We start from the raw sequence: 23,819 nt of genomic DNA, 5'->3' as shown, positions 1-23,819 counted from the left end.
AAGCTTACACACTGTTGTATGAAGGGCAAAGGCTACAACAAGATTGAGCCCCTTTTTTAAAAATACATTTTCTTTTCTCTCCTTTTGAATAAGAAATGTTATCTCTGTCACTGTAAGTACAGTAATGACCTGTAGATGGATGGAGAGGGGAATGGGAAAGTGACACAGTGACGTCACGTAGATGACATGTTTCCACTCAGCCTATTTGCCACATTCTGTCTTCATTCTAAACATTCACATAAGAGTCCAGATGTTTCATTTCTGTTTGTTTGTTCTTGCAAAAGCTTATTTCTTTGGAATTTAATTTTAAATGTGAATATATAGGTTGAGTAATGCCATTCTTTTATTATTTACACAGCACTAAAATTCATAAATTGCTAAACAATTTGGAAATTCTAGTTATTAGTAGAGTCAGGAAGAAGACCACGGATGGCATTGAGGAACACACTCAGAAGATATAGAAGGTGAAAGTGAAACTAGTCCAAGAGATGAGAAGAGAGCAGTCCCAGGAAAAGCTAAGATATTCAGCAGAACCCTCAGGGTTTTGGTAAAGGACCTGAACTTGAGGAAGATACATGCAGTGTTTGACCCATTGGGGGTTAAGGAGTGATTTTTTAATTTAGCATCTTGAGATGAATGTAATTTGAATTTTAAAAAAAACAAAACTGAATCTCACTTTTGACACATTGTATCTGCATCTGATAATTCTAAACATGTCTGCTTGTACTTAACAGTGTATCAGAACTCCAGTCACTCTTGACCAGCATGGTGGCTCAACCCCACTTGAAAAGTTGAGTCAGATACTTGTCAAATTAATTCTTTTTAGATTGATTTCATTCATTTACAAGGGTTAGAAGAACTTTTACTTCAATAAAAATAAATTATACAGGCGCAAATATCATAAGAGGAATGAAAAGATTCACGTGTGACATGTTTTCACTTAGTTAATTACTAAATTAATGATTGGTAAGCCATTCAGACTTTAATTACAGTGAAATGTCAGCACTTAAAGCAACGTGGTGGAGCGAGCGTCCTGTGCAACCACGTCTTCATGCTGAAATTTAATTTACATAGGGCTAATGGATTATTATGAGGCAGACAGTGATAGAAATAGTGCAAAACAGTGGGTGCATTGGTGGACATCCATCCCCTGATTAGTTAATAGTGTGGCCATTTGCTATGTACTTTGCTGGTCAGACTTCCCGGGCTCAAATTGGTTACCGTGAGCATAGCACAGATAATGATAATGGTATCAGACAGAGAGGAAATGGGACTCTCTCTTCACCTGTGAATGTGTGACAGTTTGTGTGTGTGTGTGTGTGTGTGTGTGCGTGCGTGCGTGCGTGCGTGCATGTGTGTGTGTGTTTGGGTTAATACAGAAACATGTGAACTGGCATTAATCCAGCAGCACATATTTACTCTCCAGCCATATGTGAAAAAGAATACAGTCAGCTGTTGCTTAAAAGGACCCGGATTGCGATAAAACTCTTTGAACTCATCAGCAAAATGAATTTGCAGGGAGATCAAAACAGCCCCGGTCAGAGATTAGGGTATTAAATAGATCTCTTACCTGCTGTTTCATATAATAATCTTTAATAGAAATTTCAAGGGCAGAATAGTGAAAGTGAGACTGAAATGAAAAGTGACTATTTTTAGGACAGTGATGTCAAGTTAAACCAAATCGATAGTGTTTGCTGTTGGTACGCTATCCTCTGTTGCAGCATCATTGTTTCTCTTTTAGCAAACAGTCCAAACATCCATCGCTTTGAATAAATAATGCTTATCATGAAAGCAATTGAGCGTGATTGATATTTGGATTGTAAAGAGCATGCCTGCATGCGTAGACACATCCTTTCTGTCAACACAATAGTAATCCGGCAAATTAAACCTTTTGGAAAAACTCAGTATATCAGTATAATTTGACGTGGTTTTTTTTATGTTTGGAGTCTATTATGTTGCTACAAAAGGAAATCACAGGCAATAAATAAATAAATATAGGTGTTTTTAAAGGCAGATGTTTGTGTCAGACAGAACCAGGCCAGGTGGCTTTGGTCTTCTTGCTAAGAAAATCCACCTGTCTACTGTGTGTGGATTCATATTTACTCTTATTAATATTACTCTTAAAGTTATATTGATCCTTACTTACCCTCTGATATTATATCTGGCAAAATGCTAAATGAGCGTCTTGAAGTAAAGTATCAATTGTGATCATTTTCTACAGCTTAAAATAATACTTGCCCTTGGGGGATATGGATGTGAGGAAGGTTAGCAGCTGACCACTCGCACATGAAATACTGGAGTGTATTATCACCAGTGCTCTGAACCTCCGTTAATAATCCTCGCTCTGCCAGAGACAGCTTAATGTGGTTTTACCGTAGGTTCTAGGGAATGACTGCAGGATGTGAAGGAATTACACTGTGTTTAGAAGTTACCCTTCATGCACTAGGATTGCAGATGCAACAAAGGAATAAGAAGCTAGAGAACAACACCTCCACTAATATTATTGTCATTAAAACTGAAGCAATCAAGAAAAAATACAAAGCCGCAACAAAAGCTTTATATAAACCTTAACCACAGACATACCCATTAGATAAAGAGTCAGAAGTTGCAGCGTTAACTGTGCAACTCAAAAAACATTCAATGTCATACAGCCAATTAACATTTTTAGTATTTAAAATATGCTAAAACTAGACTTTCACTGAGTTTTTCAAACTGAGGAACAATATATTCATATTTAATTGCACGAAGCTGGTTTCAAAATATAGATGAGCCATAAAGACAACAACGGCAGAGCTACGGCTACTAGGAAGGTTTATCCTCCCTAGTAGCTGTGTCCTTGTATTGGAGAATTTCATTCTTTCCATCTAAAATGTAGTACAGTAATTACATCCATTATTTTGGGAGGATGAAAATCAGCTTGCCATGTCTGTTTCATCCGTGGCAGTCTGCTGAGTCAGTGATGCTGTAGCCTGTCATTATCTGCTGCTTTCAATTACTTTTTTTATACAACACAATTGTTTTAGCTTTGTGTTTGACTTTTTTCCTCTTGATCTGCCAAACAACAGCATCCTAACAAATACGTACAAAAGTGTGAAATGGCTCAAAGTATCTGACTTGTTTGAGGTTTTTAAATGTAATAAATCGGTCAGTGGGTGTGTAAGTGGAATGTCTTATTATTGTCACCTGCTACTATGTTTAATTTATACTTTGTGAATGGTGTTCTTCCATAAAATTTGATTCAACAATAGAACTTTCATTCACTCACTTTCATTCATTCATCGTCACTATTCACTTCAACCACTGTCGCAGGTCGCAGGCTGCTGGAGCCTAACACAGCCAACCGGGGGTGTGATGCAGGGTATATTCTGGGCGCAATGCCAGTGCACCATGGAGCCACATGCAGACTGACAAACATGCCTGCACACACTCACACTTACGGGCAATTTGAGACCGGCTAATTCACCTGAAGTGCATGTTTTGGGGGGTGAGAAAACCCACGCAGGCATGGGGAGAACATGCAAACTCCGTACAGAGCAGGACTACGACAGCGCTACCCACTGCACCACCAAAATGATTCTTATTTGTTTTGTCCACAACTACTTGAGGCATAGACTACTTAAAGTGTTTTGTTATATTTCTGTTCAATTACTGTGGTCAAATCAGCAGGCTTCACTTAAAAAAAAAGTTTTATCAAAGCATTTGATGTCTTTACGTGAGACCACAGAAAGGAGGCAATCACAGAGGAAGAAGTGGACTTTCTGCAGGAGCTTGAATGAGATGCAGGAAAGACATTAATGACTGATGGATGTGATGAAATACAAGGATGTAAGATGGTCTCCAGAGCTGTAAAAACAAGAGTATGTTTTTTATTTTCTTCCAAAACTTTCCTAATGTGGAAAATGTTGCTGCTAATGATGTAGTTTACCATACTTGTCAAATTCTAAAACCAAAATCAGACGTGACTCCCAGAGTCTTGCCAATGTGTACTGACACAGAAAGAAAGAATCCAGGTAGCTGAAGAAAAGGAAAAAATATTTTGACATAAGTTGAGGTCTCTATTTATTGATCCCCTGTGGGAGAAATTCAGTTTGACTCAGCAGTACACTAGAACATACAATGAAAAATAAAATGAAAAAATACAATGAAAAAAGACAAATAAATAATACAGTACACTGATGTCTAATCGATTATAAATTACTATCTACAAAGAGTGAATGTGAAGGATCTGTATGTTTTTAGAAATGTTGCTAGCATGCATGACATAGTTTAAAAAAGCTTGAAGGTGATGAACCTTGCCTGGTCGAAGTGAGAAAAACAGCTTCATGTCATCAGCATAGAAACAATGAGTCATGTTTTTGATCCATAGAGCTCCATCAAGCCATAAATCACATGCAAAATGCATTCAAAAGAAAGCTTGTTATAAATAGCACCAATGATCCGTTCAACATTCATTAATTACATACTAATAATTAGCTTTAATTTATGTTGTGCTTTGAACGTGAAGTCATCCATACAAACTAGATACAATAATGGTGCAGGTACATTGAATATATCTTCATAACTGTTTCTCTCTTGCTCTCTCTCTCTCTCTCTCTCTCTCACACACACACACACACACACACACACACACACACACACACACGCACACACACACACACACACACACACACACACACACACACACACACACACACACAAAGGGAAAGAGGGAGAAATCCGGTAATCCCTCTTATTCACACTTTCACTCGCAGCTTCAAGAAGAAGCACTTCATAATTCTCTGTCACCATCTTGCTGTTTTTCTGCTTCTTTCCTGCCGTCTCAACTGATTGCATTAAAGTTGAGAAAAGAGAAAATGAGCAACTGTACATACGTTTGCTGTAAACATGAGGATGGCATCCTTTTCATGCTTTCATGGTCCAGCATTGTGGATTATTTCAAACTGTGCACTAGCTGGGTTTCTTGGAAATCATAGGATTTTCCATTGATGCACTCCACTGTTGTAGAAAGGTTACAGAGAGAGCTATGGTATTTTACATCCATGTGGCTTTGTGTTGTTATGAAGTGATATGTCTTCCTGTGTTTCTGTGTTGTGCTGCTGGCTTGAACGTTGTAAAACAGTTACTCCGTCAACCTCTTTTTATTTCCTCCCACAGAGCCTGATTTATTGTGCAGCATGTTCACTCCAGTCTGCATCATAGAGCTATTACTTGTTCCAATAGGTGCAGCACATTTTCCATCTGAATAAGCCATTTCTCTACGGTGCTTTTTGAACTGTCTCGTTTGAGCTCGAGATTAAGTAGCAGGATCAGGTTGGATCCCAACCACTGGAATCCATTTTCTATCAGATTGCAATCCTTGAACTGAAGGGGGTTATCTCGTACTCCTGATTTTTGTCCCCTCTCTTCTGCTAATGCCTCTACAAGCTGTGATGAGCAGATGAATTGTACTAGTTGTCCACTCTCCTTTTGTTAAAAATATGAGTTGAAATGCCCCTATTTCTATCCGCTATCATATTGAGGTTAAAGCATACAGTAGTGGGCTATGGATGCATCATGGATGGGGTGTAGCTGGGCCATTGAATGAAAATAAACTGTGTCCTAAATGTTGCGCTGTTGGTTTTCTTATCAGATATTCACCGGGTACGTGAATAAGTATATTCCCTAAAATTGCAAATTATTGATTCAACTTTTAAAGATTGTAATTGGAGTTTTGTCTGATTTAAACTGTGTGAACCCAAACCTGGCAGGGGTGATGCATCATCCACTCTCTGCTCTCTGCGATGCTCTTTAGGGAAAGAAAGAAAAACATCATCGGTTGTGTAATGAGATGAGATGTCCTCTCAATGGACTGTCAACAGGAGATGAAGATGCTGTTGAAGAAAGAGACACTAAATCGGTTCAGAAACAAACAAAAAAACTTAGTGGGAATGAGCAACTCACTCAACAAAACAAAGGTTGTGCGCACAAAACAAGACTCATTTGTTTTATTGATATCAGTGAGAGACACACAGTGGTTTCAAATGATTATATAATGGTGTGGATATAACCAATAAGCCTTTACAATGCAGCTGAGGGTTCACTGTTCTAAACACAACAGAAACATAACAGTCTGAATTACAGCTACAGTCTGCTTTTAATATGCATCATAAACCATGCAGCAGGAAATCTGTTTTAGTGTGCTTTAAATATGTCAGAAATGGATAGCATTTAAATTTGGAACAGTAAATTATTGTCCTTAGAAGATACAAATTCAAACGATTATAGGATGATCAGACAATGATTAGATGATAATCATTTTTCTTAACATGTGAAGTTCCATTGCATTGTGATATTATTGACACAATGCTAGGCACTTAATCAAAACACACCATAGAATAACCTTCTGGGATGCAGTGACATTAACCTGAATTAATTACCTTTATGCAAATCAACCAGCAGCCATCGCTATAGTCTTGCAGCCGATAATGATCAGATGTTTAAACCCAGTTTAACATCTGATCATTATAATCTCTAATGATGTAGCTCTGTCTTGCTACTTCTTGAAAATCAGTGTTTGTATTATAATATAGCTGGTGCTGAAAAGGGAATAGAGATATGTTGGTCCACAGATTTTAAGGAGAAGAAAGTACTGACCTGAAATGCATGCTGCATAAATCTATGATTAGTGTCAGAAACATTCCATTTTGTGCAACAATTATGTCAGATGTACTGTCATGATGCCCTAGAATACATTGTGTGTTTGTGTGCGTACGCGTGCGCATGCATGTTCTTGTTTAGTGAATTGTAATAGCTCACACTCATAAAGTATATAGTATAAATTCTCTTTCCTTAACCACATGACATTTTTCATTGATTTCAAGGAACAATGTTCAGCAAAACATGACAGGATGTTATTTTTTGACTTCAGCCACAGACATGATCTGAACGTTTTCTCTTTAGTAAGGGTCAACGTCCAAAAACCCAGGAGTGCCACAGTTCCAAATGCAACTTGACAGCATCTCCCCGTATGCCTCCTAAATGCCAGCGCTTTTAAACCACACACCTCCAGGTAGAAAAATAGAAATTTGAAGCAGTAGCTACTGTATATAAACCCGAAGACATTTTTCTTCAAACTTAATAAATCTGTCTCTCAAAGTTTTTAACAGTGTATAAAGTGTCAGTTTCAAAAGTTGGAAACTTTAAAGTATATATTACCGTATATTATAATGTATTGTGTGAAGCTCCCGTTGTATTCTTTACTGTTGCGTGTAATGATTATTGTGATTGTTTCTGAGGCAAAGACCATTACCTCATAACAAAAGAGATTTTTCTAAATGACTGGTCAGACAGTGGGAGTCCTGGCAGCCCCACCATGGATTAATTCCAGACCTCCGTGACTGTAACCTTGAGAGACAGACAGAAAAGAGTAAGAAAGAGAAATAATGAGAAATGAGAATTATGATACGGGAGGAAAACAATTGCAAAACAGGAGAGTGTAAAGAGAGTTGTCCAGGATGATATCAATGGATTATGCAATGGAATTCAGAGAGGAGTTCACTTTCAGGAATGGGTCCTCCTCCTGAAAAAAGTTATCCTGATAATTAAATTCAAGGCAGCTGTGAACAATCTTCTTGGATTGAAGATGGAGTACATGACGAGCTTTATGCAAAATTACTCAGTGAATAACCCACAGAGAATTACCTCATGCATCTCTGGAGAAAATGTTTTATATGTCAAATGCTATTTTACATTGTACACTGTAATTACATTGGTTTCCTGGATTTGACCCAAATGTGAGGAGAAGTGAGAAGCCTGGAAATGCTAAACAACAACAAAAGCAAACAGGCAAACAAACAAACAAACAAACAAACAAAAAGCTATCCACCCCTTTTACTTGATGTACCCCAAAAGTGAATGTTCCATTATTTTAGAGCTTTAGGTTCTGCAGCAACAAGAAGCTGATTTCATCATGGTGCTTCACTCCCTGTTTGGCACCATGCAGTAGCTACTACCTACTATATCTACATTGCTAGTTTTCACCACCACAAGACGACCTGTTGACACACAATGAATGATGTCCAGAGATATCTGCTTTGTGTCTGTTGGGAGTGTAAATGGGCAACAAAGTTCTCTGGCACTCCTCTAAAGGTTGTGATATACCCGTCATGTGTCATACATCCTTCTTTTTTTGCTTGCTGGATGATAGCACGATATCTAAACCACCTTGCAGCATTATTTGGCGGTCTCTGGCTAAAACATGTGTATGTCTGGGAGTGAGAAAGTAAATAAGAAGTATTTTTATCACTGCATTGCCTGTGCTTCAGATCAACGAGTCGAGACCCACAACACTTACTTATCTATGTTACATCTGACAGGTAAAATACAGACAAAAAAGAAGAATCCCTGTCCCAGACATGTTCCAGATGGCAAAACTTTAATGCACGATTTAGCCTCATTTAGGGATGTCACAAAATTGTGGAAAAAAAGACATGCTCACTTTGAGATGCTGCCTCACAGCAAAATACAGTCGTTATCCTAAGAGGCATTAACACCAATTACTGTTAACCACAGTTGAGTTATTAGCTGTTAGAGGTGAAAAAAAATTGCAACAGGTTCCAAATGGTTCTGTGTACTAATAGAGAGAAATGGTCAGATGGCTCCCATCAGTCTACCTGGCAAACAGTCAGTAACACCAGTTCACATATGTTTGCTGTTCGATGGAATTCATCCTAGTTAGAAGAAAAATTAAAGGGAGGTGGAAAGATTTTGAGCAGCGGTATGAGTGCAGGATTAAGCTGGATGTGGTCTAGACTACGATGAGATCATGGATGTCCACCAGAACTTGGTTACATTGCCATCCATGTCTCCCATCCTAATCCTCCTTTACAATCCTCATCCCTCCCCTGTCTGCCCGTTGAATTTCTCTCTGGTCCAGGAGAGAAAGCGTGGGGGGTGTCAAGGCCTCAGGCATCAGGTAGAAATCATTGTTTACACAGAGCCGGTTAGAGTCCTTTTATTTCAGGAACATGGTTTTGAACAGCTAGAACACTAAACCCCAGAATGCTTCAGCACCCACAATAATATCCCGACCACTTCACTTGTAAATAACAGGCAGGTTATGAGATGGAACTTGAGGGAAGGTAATATAGCACCTGCAATGTGTGCTACAACATTAAACGTGTCCCCAAGGCAGACAACAGACAATAATTAAATGTTGTCAGACCCGCTGACCTCTATCATAAATTCTGCATTTCCTGCAGGTAATAATTAAGTTTAATAGCAGGAATTAAAGAGATGATAGTGACTTCCTCAAGATGAATCAATGCTATTCAGTGGGAGAACTATTCAATCAATCCAGCCTGTGAAAGCTTTGTGTATTCCGCTGCATCTTAATTTTGCTTATGCATCATGAAGATGAGTTTCCCTGTCAAAATCTGTTTGGCCTTCCACTCATCAACCCCTCATCCAGAACTGAGTGGTTTGGGATGCTAGACAGCAAATCAAGACTCAACAGTCCACCTCTGTAGCAATTGGGATGTTTGCATAGAACTCAGTGAAATGAATCACCAAAAGGTTTTTTGACCAACAAGCCACTGTCTGAATTTTGGATAGTATGATAGAAGAAAATAAATGCAGATTGCATGAATTTCACAATCTTTTCGTCATATTTAAAGAATTAGCTCTGAATAGCAACACTGACTGACAGACCGTGAGCGTCATTTTGTTCTAATGCTGAGATATCGCCGACAAATCGATGAAGCGGCTCATAAATGAATTCCCAATAAAGAGAATTTAGAGAGTGCAGCGTGAAATGGAGGAGCAATCTGACATCCCATGAAGGGAAAATGCAGAAATCAAGTCATAAATTACCTAGTCATATATGACCCACAACAGCTGGATTCCTCTGGTCCGAAGGACAAAGACAGTCCAGCCCCTGAAAACAACACTGTATTCATCATGAGTCCTAAAAGTTTGGACATTACTACACTGAGTTCACATCTTGATCACATTTAATCAAGCATTTTTCACCGGTATGTATTATCCAAAAAAAATTGCATTTCTTACATTTGTTTAATATGCTGCTTGTCTTTTAGTACGTTAGTACTTCTTTGTCTAGTCTGATGGCTTGGCCACAGAAACACTCAAGCAGGGACTGTTGTTGGACCGGATCTGTTCTTTGTGTGTTCAGTGTTCAGAATACAGACAGATTAGTTGGAAATATGATGTGTCACTGCAAAGGGAACCTGTTTAATGTATAAAGGATGTGCTTGTTGATGAATCTGTCTGGAGAGTCAGAGAAGAACCCTTTAAAAATCTGGAGAGGGAGAGAAAGAGGTGACTGGAGAAGGAAGGACAGCAGGGCTTTTAAAAAGGGGGAGATTGTAGAAGTGGGAGCAAGTAGAGGGGAGAGTCAGAGAAGGGGGGGTGGATGAGAGAGAGATAGAGAAACAAGACTAGAAGGGAAATAGATTAAAAGAGTAGAAGATATATGGAACTGAAAAAGGGAAAGAGGCCAAAGAAGAAATGGGAATGAAACAGATTTGGGTGAGGAGGAGGTGAACAACAATTCCTGCTTATTCTTGCTTATCATAATTGAGTGAATTCAGTTTGTTATTTAATATAAAGCATGATGCCCAAAAATGATGAAAGAAGTTTTTACCTGTTAGACCTCATCAAAAGGTTCAGACAAACACACAAGTGTGCTCATTTCAAAATGTCAGTATCCGAATTAAAAATGACTGCTCAGTCAACACAACTTTGCACTGATGTGAGGTTCAGCTGTGAGTCTCACATTTTATCGTAGTGAAACTTTATCTTAATGAGTAAGTTCTTTAATTATTTTTAAAAAATTATCATTATTATTCATTATTTAGGACATTACTGCTAAACTACACACGGTCAAATACATTACATGTCACATATAACATTTTGTTCCCTTGAAAAGACAGCTGATAAGAGGAATGAAGAGGCCCTGCAAACGAGATAGAAGTTGTGCGTGATTTTAGAGATGGTTATACTGACCGCATGTGTAGCAATTGTCAGTAAAGTGCAAGCCTTAGAAGCTACAATAGAAAGAAATGAATAGAAGCAATAGAAAGTGGTTCCACCATTAGACTCAGCAAGTGGAAGGTGAAGCAATGACAGATACTGAAGAAATGCATTTGAAAGAAAAAAGAGAGATAAAATGTGAAATTGAACCAAGAATTCACAACAGGGGTTGACTGATGATTCTGATGATTCTCTGTTTACTTGTAATCCATCCCTGCCAGAGTTGGGCAGCTGTGTACATCCTGCCAGACTCAGGCTTTCTACAGATAATAACTCATATGCACCCCTCTTTCACAAAAGCTGGCCACGCATGCTGGCTGTGCATTCATTGCCTTGTTAAAAAAATATATAGTGTGCACTTTTGAACAGACTCAAAAGAGGCTAAAAGAAGATGCAAAATATACTTTTAAAGAATGTTGACTACATTTAAACTGTATCTTGTCTGGAGCAGCATGAAGCACAGATATAATAATAATATATTTTCACAACTTGTGCAGAATGCTTGATTCTGCAACCATACCTGTAACAGTGAACAATCCTTCACTGTGTATATTCACAGAAGAACACACTGATATTCTTTTGCTGTGATATCTATGTAATATCTACGTATGTGATATCTATTTACTATGTTTTCCAGTTCCGTCGTGAGGCTATGGTACGTTCACTCAGCAATACTTTGAGAGTAATAATTCTGGATGTGATTCTGAAAAAGCCAATTCTCAGAAGCAATACTTTGTAAATGGCTCTTTATTATAGCTTCTAGTCTACATACTCAGCAAATTGATGTAGTATTTTGCTCTGTAGACAAAACAGAAATAAGTGACAGCTTTGTGAGAACTGTTCACAATCTATCTGTTCGTCAAACTAACTCCCTCTAGCATTCCTTGTAATCTGGCTCGTTTTTCCCATTGCCCAAATGGGACGCCAACCCGCGTCTGTGTCACTGCTCCCTTCAGACTGATGGATGGACTCTGAAGTGATGAAGAGTTGAGAGAAGGCAGAGAGAGCTGTTTCATTCTCCACTGAATGATATCAGCACAAATCTTTCCTGTGACCAGAAACTGAGCAAAGAAAGAAGGTTGATGGATTGTGGAATATTTTCTTAAAAAACAGATATTTTTTTTGTCTCTAAAATATTAGACAATTGTGAAAATAGTGATTGTTTTTTTTACCTGCAGTATCGCAGCAGGTAGCCTAATGCCAAGACGGTGATGTGTTCAAATCCATCTGAGTTCGTGGGACATTTTTTGCTTGCATTTCCAAAAACATACAATATCTGTGAACTTATCAAAGATTTATTCTAGATAAACAGGGGCTCTAAAGTAGTTCATATTAAATTTCTTTTGTTCACAGTCAGAGAGTAGAGACACTGAAAGTAGATGATGGATGTGATTCTGTATATACAGTACAAATGAAGACAACCAATGTCTATTCAAGGAGAGAGATATCAGAGAAAACCCTTGAACTAGAGATACTTTATCAAACTTTACGTCAGTCATAAATAATGTTGCAAAAACAGACTGAATCCTCAGTTTAACAGACTGACCTTTCACTTGATGCATTAAACTAAACAGCATTCCTGGGGGGGATCAAGTACTGCTATATACTACGCATTCCATCATCTACTTTGAGAGCTATTCTGTCTTCTCCATAGACGGTCTGGTGTGTGACGGTCCGTGTTTCAAGCTCTACTGTTCTTATCACATTGGACGTAATGGCACTCAACATGCTCTCCGGACTATGTTTAGTGTTTGGAGAGATAATGTGTAAGCCAGAAAGTGGTCGCTGAGAGAACACACACACATGCACGCACACACGCACGCACACACACTCTGGAAGTCAAATATAGCTGGGAGGTTTGGATCCAAGTAAGCTGTCGAACGTGCAGCAGAGATAAGACAAATTTATCATTGATGCACTCGGAGTGAGTCATAATACAATTTCTCAGCATTACTGATCGTCTGATATTAATGCTAGAAGTCATTCACAAATACTTTGCCATTGTTTGCCTAGCTGACTTCTTGCAAAGATAGATTGAAAGACAACTTTCTTGAATGCAAAAATAGTACTGTAAAAGACCACTGGTGGTTTTATAGAAGATGTTCTGACCATTTATGTTCTGTTATACTGAAACATTATAAAAGTCTAATTTTCATCCATTTAAAAATAAATATACGCTGTGCAGTCAATTATTTACCTGTAGTTTTTTGCTGAGGTTAAAGCTGAAGCTACACAAAAAATGGCCCCTCCATCCTGGACCTGGTTTTACCTTCTGGTTGTTTATTAAATGAACAGCAATGCAGTGACAATGGAGTATATCTGATGCAGAACTTGAATACCTAATTTCCCAATTGCCTTGAGCCATGAGGAAGACAATAACTCACTTCTGTTTTTTCAGAGCATCTAATGGATAAACATTTAGTGATGCCCCCTCCTGTTCTAAAAATGCCACTTCACTGGCTATGTGAATTGCAACAAACTACGACTTTAGTCTGGGTTTTTGGGGACGTTTTGGCTCTAAGACAACCTTACTTAGTTCTTATTAACATTATTTTAGCAGCTGCCATTGACCCAACATCTGTCGTATTGCTTTTAGATCTGACTCCAGCTTTATTGTAATTGGACATATTACTTATTCTGCTATATCAATTAATAGATAATTAATATATCATTGCAGACTGCATGTGAATAAGACAGAAGATAGGTCTGCATTTAGTAAAGAACATTTTTAGTCTTGGACAGAAAATATCTGTACTGTAGAATAGAAACTTCTTGCTTAGCAATCTCATCAATGAGAAATTTAAATTGAAGGGAGTTTGGAGAGATTCCTGGAAACGGATCAAACCTCCTACCCTTAAATTCTTTGCAGAGTTCAGATTTGTCCCAATGCTAAGTATCCTACCACCAGTGTGTGTCTGAAAGCCAGAACAAATACTATCAATCCCGCTAACCTTTCCTAGCGACTTATAGCCCTTGCTCATGCATGTCTATTTGCTGAAAATTGCAAGGAGAACAATCAGTGGGCTGTCGCAACTGTTCAAACATAGAGTGATGGACCTTCCAATGGGGACTCTGTGAGCCAAAGCAAAGAGACCTGAGGGGAATTTTAATCCAACATTCAGTCAGTTACTGAACTGAGAGATCTGCTGTCATGCAGAAGTGCAGGAGCAGAGATGATGAATGACCACCAACCATTTTTGTCTGACTGTATCTCTGTCTCTTCTTTGGCTTCCACAATATGACGTTACACTTTCATGCTTCAGGTTTGGATGGATGGCTACACACACACACACACACACACACACACACACACACACACACACACACACACACACACACACACACACACACACACACACACACACACACACACACACACACACACACACACACACACACACACACACACACACACACACACTGCTCTTCTGAGGAACTGTGATTTTGAGCCATATGTTCACATTCATTCGAGTTTTTTAAAAAAAAAAGTTTAAAGTTGTTGTTTTGTTTTCTCCAGATATTTGCCCCTGTGAGGAAAATATGAAGATAAAATCCTATCTTTGGATCCTTTGGTTTCTCCTGGTGGTAAGCCACACTTTTACATTTCAAGAATACTCCAAGGAAAACTTGCTTTTTGCTCATTATATATGCTTTACATGGGGGTTTGAAAACACGATCACATTTTCATCTCAAAATCCTTCTATGGTTAACAATTTGAAATTATAATTAGCTCAGCTAGTTCATTACAAGCTTGAGTGACCTAAAACAATAGCTATATCATCCATCATAGCCTGAGTCTGTGTTTAATACCTTTTCACAGTGTTTGACCCTTACCTTTTTTATCAAGATGATCCTGACCTGTATAAACTTGGTGTGAATATGGATATACATCCTGTAGTACATCTAAGGACAAGGACCACACCCTCTGTCCTGTTTTTCAGCACTTTAATGCATAAATTCAACATTTATGTCTTTATCTCTTTGCAACTGCAGAGTAAAAACAAATCAGTGTTACAGCTTTCCCTGTGACTTCATGTTTTATCTCTAAACAGAATATATTCATACATATATACAAATTAATATGGTTCACCATGTGCATAAATGCACTCTGTTTATTACAAAATGGAGATGTCACATACTCAACATTAAGTGGTATTATGTGATTCAACAAACCTATCTTCCCAAACGAAAACGTTCCATTCGACTTTGTCACTAAAGTCTATTTTAAAATTAAATCCTCTAATTATTATTATGTTACCCAAATAAGATTTTTTTAAAAATGATCAAATGTCATGTAGTTTGATTTAGATTTAGATTAAATAGATTTATGGACGGGAGAAAACGGTTCCATCTGTCTGCAGAGAAAAGCTAAATGACACTTTGAAAGTCCTCTAAATTTCAAACTTCCTGCGAAACACTGATGTCAGTTGACAGATTACAACATTTGCGTGTTATTGCACAATCACACCGTACGCATTCTTATTCTCAGTCTCACTCTGCATCTGGAATAAGAAATGCATGCCCTTGTCGGAATGTGCAGATTGTGTGTTGCGTTCTGAATCGCTATGAAGAGATTGTCAATTGTTTTGTCGCTTCACCCAGGGCACAGCACACATAATGGCGATGTCACAATGATGACATCACTTCAATATGCCTCATGCCAAATTAAGCACCACACTACTTTCCCCAATGGCTTTTTTTCCACCACTCTTCATTACCATTCTGAGTATGTGTTATAGATAAATTATAGTCGGATGAGTCATTGTGCTCCATTGTCTGAGATATTACATCATTTAGCTAAATGACAGCGTTGCAACAATCAACTAACACAAATCCTGCAGGGGTGAAACATTTTCGTGCCCTGCTTTGTCATTAAAACTGATTTGTCGGATGAAAGTGTTATAATTAAACAATTTACACTTCGAAATGTCTTCTTGACATTTCAAAGTACAACATTGTGACTCTCCTTACATACTGTCTCAATCAGGATTCCGTACTAAATGATAGCACACTTTGGAACTCGCAGAGATATATTTTTAACATAGTTTCACCTAAAACCTTCATGTTGGCATATCTTTTAAAGCTGCAGTGAATTGCAAATATCTCGTGAGTCATTGTCCATGATGATAAAAACGTTCGTCCTTGCAATCAGTCGTTAACAGAAGTTACGTGCTCAACTTGGAGGACTGCAGATCTGTGACAGCATTATGGGCTACAATACAAGGTCGTGCTGAATGTAATGGCAATGGATGAATTTAGGTAAATTGTTGCTATGGTGACAGTCCATCCTCCCAGAGGCACTGCTCAATGTCAGTGTGAAGCGAAAGTTTGCTGTTTCACTTTCCGTACCTGTTCAACTTCAAGCTTGGCAACAAGGTCCTGGAGATTGTCCTTACCGTATCCCTGATGGCGCTTCTGTTTTCCTGTTTTTCTCCCTTGAATTATCTTGTTGATTCAAGAACATGAATGAACTTTGATAGATGAGAGGCTTTGACGTCAAGATGTTCTCCTTTTTTCTTGACCGGCTCATCTTTTGACACTGGTGGTGGCTTGGTGGTCGTATGTATGACGTCATTTACTTCAGTGTTTGGAGTGACATCATATGTACGGCTGCTAAACTGCTACATGAGACATCAGCATTCCTACGACTGCCATTTAAAAAAAAAAAATCTTTTACAATTTTTTTATTAGACAGGTAAGAATTCAAATTTGGTCAGAGAAGAAGACGCAGTCTCCAAGTACTAGCCTTAAAAAGCATTGAGTAAATGAAAGTGCAAGAGCCTTGGACTCTGACAGGCTGGGGTTTCAACATAAAATATTACACTGTATCTCTTCTTCAGTGAGCGACATTATCAAACTCATCTTTTCATACAGGTGATGTAATTTATAGATGTAGTAGAACAGAAATATGAATCATTTGGAGAAACATGTGCTTCATAAGCACTGTTCTTCCAACTTAATGTTGTTATTAGTAAGTGTGCAAGGTTTCATCTGCGCATCTGGGCATAGAGGGAAAGTAGATCACTAAGCTTTCTACTTTTCTTATCTCCTCCTCACATCTTTGGTGGCGTGTTGTCTCCACAGCAGAGGGTGATTGCAGGCACTGAGTCAGTCTCAGATCCATCGCTCAGTCCCGGTCAGAGCATGACAGACAGATTGGCGGCGAGCCAACACAAATGTCTTAACCTGTCCAACAGAGACCACCAACAAAACAGGAGCGGTGAGAAGCCTGACGTATTCTAAGGATTTCAAGGCTATTGTTATCTCTGGAAGAGAATGAAAGGTGTAATGATGTTGTCACAGTTGGGGTCAGAACACTCTTGTTGTTCCTGTTCAAAAAAATATTAGTATTAGAATTAATGGGATAAGTGCAGCTGACCTCAGAGGACTTTTGGAGTAGGATACATAACGGTCCACTTAAACTATGAGCGGCTAACGACACAGAAAATGTGTGTTGGAATAACCCCAAAAGAGCCATTACACTGTTTTTCCTTTCCTCTGTCTTGAGGTGCATTCTGTGGAAGTATTTGGGATGGCTTGTTGTGTTGGGACGAGACCCCAGCTGGGATGTCTGTAACACAAAACTGTCCAGATCATCCTGACCTGGACCCAACTGGTAAGAAAGACGTGCATGTCTCACACAACCGACAACAGCAAAATAACTGAACTCAGAGTGTCGGAAAGATGAGAGGATTTTCAGCATAATGTCAGGTCTGGAGAAAATGCAGACAAAGCTCCAATCATCAGTGTTTGATAGAGGTCAAAGGTTGTTAAGTTGATTATACTGCTGCACAGGAAACTTATTTCTTATCTCCTATTTTTCTATTTCAGTCTTATTTTAATGAGACAATGAAAAAAAAAAGGTTCATTATCAGGCCAGACTGAGTCTTCAGCTCGCATCAACTCATTATGCAAAGGCTGCAGATATATCCATCGTATCAGTAGAATATTATTACGATATCACTTTAAAATGGAATGAAACGCCTCTTGTTGAGTCAGAGATATGATATGGAGCATTACATTAGCTGGAGGAGAGCAGTGAGGTTGTGTCTGCATGAGCCGATTGGCATCAGCTGCTGCTGCTTGCTTCATAATCATTGGTTCATTCATCAGCTTAGTGACTTCCAGATGACCCGTGATATCCAATGTATTCTGTGTAGGTATACAGCAAGGACGTTATGTTTTTTGTTTTCTTCATGTAACCAAGCTTTAATGTTTTTTTATTTAGAAGGGATTAGTTCTCCAATCATAAATCTTGTTTCGACCCAGATTCTTGTGCTTCCAGGAACAGCTTTGCCCATTTCCACCAAATATAGCTGCATTATACTGCACGCCTATTTGCTATAAATAGGGCAGTTTTTTGATGAAAGTGTCTCTCACAGATTAGCATAGTATAATTAGATTTTATGAAAAATATTCTCAGCAGATATAATATAAGGTGATCAGTATCAGTAGTTATTTAATGGAATATTTCATGATGTGAAAGTTGACCTTGCCTTTATGTAAGAGTTCTCCTTTAATTTTATTGGCCACACAAGCACCTCTAATGGGATTTAAATTGGTCCTCTGAGTTTTCCTTTGATGCATATTTTTGGAAGGAACAAAAAATGGCTTGGTGGTAGAAACCCCCATTCACCCCAGAGAAAGAAAGTTTTATGTTTTCTGTTAGCACTTATATCAAGTCAACATTTAAGTCCTTCACATGTCAAATGTTTAATGTTTCAATTTCAAATTGTGGAGATGGTGAACACCATGCCTACAATGTCATCTTATGGGCTTTATCTAAGTGTGTTATCTTGCTAACATTAGCACGTTACATCACAGTGGATATGAGATTGAGTCTTGTCTGATTTAGATGGAGTAAAAGAGGTGAAGGAGAGGCCAGAGAATTTTATGGGTACTTATAGTGAAGTGAGAAGTCGAGGTCATGGAGATAGATAGGGAGAGAAATATCAATGGGAAGAGGGAGGAGGTATTTTTCTTAGGCTCGTAAGGGATCTTCCCAAAAGCCTGTGACGTTTAAAGTCCCCTCATGGCTCCGTATTTGAAAGCTGATGTTGCTCATGTGAGACTTGAGGGAGTCTTGCTGTCGTTTTGAAACAGTTGATGAGCTGTCGGAGAGGAATGGGCCATCAGCCTCTGGTTGTTGTTGTCAGGAATAATGTGATCCTATTCTCAGCCCAGTTATGGCTCTATAGTACCGTCGATGTGTTTTTAAGCTTGACATCTGAGAATTTGCCAGAACATTTATTCAAAGAGGAAATTTTCTACTTCCAATAATGGTTGATTATGCACTCTAAGTTAAATGTAATGCAGTTGTTAACTAAAGCCAAAATTTAGCATATGATTTACGTGCTTGGATGACTCATGCACAGTACATCTAAAAACCAGTGATGCAGCCAACTAATATAAGATGCTAATAATTCTCTGCTAGACATGATCATTAAACATTTTGAAGCCATGACATGCAAATTATTAACAACCTGGTGATGCAAGTCTTTTTTCTTCTATTTCTAATACTGTATAATGCTGTATTGTTGTCAAGCCCAGCTTCTTTACCAGAGTTTCAGATTTGGACATCTCAGCACATCCCATGATGTAGACCAGAGACGTGCGGTGAGGTTCATGGCTGGTGAGGCACTGACTTTATCATAAGCAGATGTACAAACATATGAACCTACAGTGTAGCTTATTTACCATCAACAGCACTACAAGGCGCACTGGACTATAAGGCGCACCCTCAATAATTCGTTTGTTTTATAATTTATTTCATATATAAGGCACACCGGATTATAGAGTGCACACAATAAATATAAATAAAATTTATTTGATAAACTGCAGCAGCTGTAGTTGCGCAATCCTTCCACTAGATAGAGCCGCGCTGCTCAGACAGTCATGATTATGTTCATGACTTCCTGACTACCTTTGAATGGCCCCTATTGTTATGTCAATAAGCCATTCTGAGCCTCATCAAGGAAACCTGATCACTTGATCACTTTGCCATCTTAGAAAGAAGTCGACACCCATATTAAAAAACCTGACATTAAAAACTGGTTAAATTCATTACGATGGCAGTCAGTGCGAACAGAACGGATTATTTCCTGATCTGAAGTTCCAAGCAGATATTTAAGCTCCGACGCTTGTCTTCGTTTCTTAATTAAATATTGTTTCGATCGATCGGTAGTCCAGTCGGAGGTGAGGTGCAGCTATTTGCTGCTGTGTGTCCTAAACAATTTTTTAACTAGTTTTTAATGTCAGGCTGCTAATGTACTGGTAAATATGACACTGTTTTACTCCTAGAAGTGACTTTAACGTCGGTGTCTCACCGCCGTGAATCTCACAGCAGTGACTCTGCTCTTGAAATTTCAGAAAAGGCTGGAAGTTCAGCTTCGAGGGTCTTTCATTCACGTTTATGCCAGTTTCTCCGTGTGTTTCCACAGACTAATAGAATGGACCGTCACTAGATTCCAGATGACAGCACAATGGCATTTTTAAGACCAATTAAGTTTAAAGTGGGTTATTTCCGACGCTAAATAGTTACGAAATACTGTGTGTTACGTACAAACTGTAACACACAAATAAGCACATTTGATTAAAAAAACGTTATGTTGTTACCTACATGTTTACTTATAAATGAAATCCATGCACTGCTCCTTCTGAACAAAAGCATCGAAAATTTTTTGAATTGAGATATGTAATCCTCCATTTTTATAGTAAGGCAAGGCGAGTGGAAAAAACAAATGAATGGCTGCACTTGACTTGCTGACTACAGATTATAGCTTGCTGTCACTTATTCTGTGGCAGAGTCCCAAGAAGAATCACCAGCGCCCCCTACAGTGTTCTCGTTTGTGTGCGTCCTTGTGTCTTTGACGCACATTTTTTGACAGGGACGCACGATCGTCAGGCACTTTCAACAAAAATACAGTATTAACAATTATTTCATTTCTCCATTTAAATTTCAAACCCATAAATCGCCATTATTTTATGAATGTTGAACTCTGAATGTTTTGCTATTGGATGTTATTGGTTAAGTTATTGAGAAACTTCATGAAAAACTTAGAAACTTAGGCTTAGCCTGTACACCCCCTCAGGATAAAATTCTTTCAGCAGAAGGTAGAGATGTATAAAAAACACTCACACACACACACAGACACAAACTGTCTTCAGACTTGAGATGTATTTCAGTCTACTCTAATATCCGGTTAGTGTTTGATCACTTATAAATACATACGTCAGGTGGAGAAGAACATCATTAGTAGGTCATAAACACTGGAGACAAAACAGATTAGAAGACAAAACAAAGATCAACAGATTTGAATCCTTTGTTCATCTCTCAGTTCTTCAGCAACAGAAGAATATTAGTGCGCCTGCAAAAAAAATGATGTCGTACAAAGCTTTTAGGATTATAATTGATGGATATGTTTTTTCCTTTATAGAAAAAGTGACCAAACATTGTGACGACCTGGGTAACTGGGTCCAGACTGGTTCTGCCTGTCAACCAGCCTCAAAGCATAAATCAGAGGTATTAAAGCCCTGCTGGTAATGGAACACTGTCATGGAGTTAGTTTAAGATGCTCTGTATAGTAATTTGTACTTTCTGTCTCAGAGTCAAGTCCTACATTCTATCACTATGGTAAAAAGGGACGACACAAAGACTGACAGGGTTATCCTCGAGAAAAAAGAGAAATGTTCAGAGAAAATGAAGCTAGATCCACCTTATAATAAATCAGGTACAGGTACTTACATTATTTGTACAGTCCTGGAAAAGTAACTGTGAACAGAAGATATCTGTTTATTTTTCATGTTAGTAAAAATATTTGGCGACTATTTTATGGATTAGTTGTTGTTATAGGTCTGTTCTGCAGCCGTAACTGGGATGGGTGGCTGTGCTGGAACGATACTCCACCAGAAACTTACGCCACTCAAAACTGCGCCAACTATTTTATCGCCTTCGACCCCCGAGGTGAGCAGCAAGACTCTGACAAGGTCATGAGTGTAGCTGAAGGAAGTATTGTGTTTCTTAACGTCTGTAAGACATGATTTTGTTTGTTACTAATGGTATGTTTCTCTATGGAGAAGAAAGGTACAATAAGCAGTAAGGTGATTCCATTTTAGAATAATCTTTCAGCCCTAGTATGGATTATATTTCTTTCCAGGAAAAGCAACCAAGTACTGTGGAGAGGATGGCCAGTGGTTTCGTCATCCAGACACCAACCAGACGTGGACCAATTACACACTTTGTGTCATCTCCCCGGAAAAGATGGTAATGTAAACTGTTGTAGGTGTAATAATCTAGCATAATGGTATTACTATTACTAGGAAACAGCATGAAAGAATGACACAAGGAAAAAGAGTTTTATCCAGAAATACGGCGACAAGATGATAAGCTGATAAAGGTGGTGTGAAGGTGTGTCCCCATCTATCCCTTACTGGATAGATGGGACCGAATGATGTGAGTTGATAGATAACTAAGTTGACGATACCAGGGCCTGAAAGTAGGAAAACAAGACTGATATTGTTAGAGAGCTGTGAATAATAAAGTGGTGCCAAAAGGCAAGTTTGTTTCTATAAAGTAATTTATAGATTTTGGTTTTGTTTTGTTATATTTCAGGAAGAAGTCATTCAAAGGGATGCAAAGGAAGAGCTCACCACACGGGCAACGGTTAATGCAGAAGGAGGCTTTGCTGCAGAACTTATCCTTGACAATGAAAAGAGGTGCTCTGAGAAAATGAGAGGAGATCCGCCCTACAGTAAATCAGGTATATTATCTACAGATATCTTCAAGATTAATTTTGCGATTAGAAGAAGAAATGTAAGAAATGTAATTTTGTTATTCACTGTGACAGGTCTGTACTGCAGCCGTAGCTGGGATGGCTGGCTGTGTTGGGACGATACACCAGCCGGAACCTATGCCTCCCAAAAGTGCCCTGAATATTTTATCAACTTTGATCCCACAGGTGAGCAGAGAGACTATTTATCTGCTTCTAGCAGAAAGGTTTTGAGAGATCCAGTCTGTTTTCGTGTGCAATGAATTGAATGATGATTGCTTGTGTTTCTTGGAGTGGCCCATGGTTTCATTTTAGTACTGAGATTTTTGAGCTGTTTTGTCAAATGAAAACAGGGTGCAAGTCGTTTCATATAGCAAAGGCTTGTGAGTTTGAAAAGGAGAGGCTTGATATAATCCTCTATTAAATGTATTTAAAAGATATCAGACTTTCTATTTGGATTGGAATTTTGAAAAAGAGTCATTGGATGTTTTATAAAGACATGAAACCAAGAGAAGAATATGTGACCTTGATAAACTTGTGACTTGAAAAGTAGGCAAGTTGAGAATTGCTAAAATGAAATGGATGTTTTTGAGAGGGGTTTAAAACAGGAATGAGAACAAGAATTCCTGATGTCCCCCTTAGTCCCAGAGCAAAGATTGTTTTTTAGCTTCAACCAAGGAATTACAAACAGATCTCGGTTTGTTTACCTGGAAAAGATTTATGTCATAAAAATGGAGAGTAGTAAAGGGCCAACAACTGACCCTTGATGTATTCCCTCAGAGGAATGAGAAAAGAGATAGGAATAAAAATAACCAGAAAGCAACAGGAGAAAAATAGACATCTTATTAACATCCTTTGGCTATGTCTAGTCATATGGAACTTTTCAAAAGCACTTAGGAAGAAACAGTTAGACATTGGACAAAAAGGTTTTAAAAAAACCAAATCTGAACTGTGGAGGTTTGCAGATAATCAGGCATCTCACCAGATTGAAGGGAGGAACTGATAATGTAATGGTTGAAATAA

The 23,819-nt window shown here is 38.4% G+C and overlaps 1 protein-coding gene across 6 annotated transcripts in view; it reads left to right on the top strand.

Moving 5' to 3' along the window:
- The window catches only part of calcr (calcitonin receptor), a 48,315-nt gene that overhangs the window by 7,703 nt on the left and 16,793 nt on the right, over positions 1-23,819 (top strand). For 3 of the 6 annotated variants that reach the window (XM_068332439.1, XM_068332442.1, XM_068332441.1), the window contains 10 exons: positions 14,546-14,613; positions 17,113-17,248; positions 17,537-17,644; positions 19,574-19,660; positions 21,465-21,550; positions 21,635-21,758; positions 21,881-21,991; positions 22,185-22,291; positions 22,640-22,787; positions 22,875-22,985. In XM_068332439.1, coding sequence (XP_068188540.1) covers positions 14,569-14,613; positions 17,113-17,248; positions 17,537-17,644; positions 19,574-19,660; positions 21,465-21,550; positions 21,635-21,758; positions 21,881-21,991; positions 22,185-22,291; positions 22,640-22,787; positions 22,875-22,985 — 1,063 coding nt within the window. In that variant the 5' untranslated portion in view covers positions 14,546-14,568. Of the gene's footprint in view, positions 1-14,545; positions 14,614-17,112; positions 17,645-19,573; positions 19,661-21,464; positions 21,551-21,634; positions 21,759-21,880; positions 21,992-22,184; positions 22,292-22,639; positions 22,788-22,874; positions 22,986-23,819 lie in introns of those variants that run through there. The other 3 variants (XM_068332443.1, XM_068332444.1, XM_068332445.1) reach the window with 3 other exon arrangements.

This window comes from Antennarius striatus, chromosome 14 (assembly GCF_040054535.1).
Source record: "Antennarius striatus isolate MH-2024 chromosome 14, ASM4005453v1, whole genome shotgun sequence".
Lineage (NCBI taxonomy): Eukaryota > Metazoa > Chordata > Actinopteri > Lophiiformes > Antennariidae > Antennarius > Antennarius striatus.
Note: the sequence above shows the minus strand (reverse complement) of the source record. Positions and strands in the feature narration are given on the sequence as shown.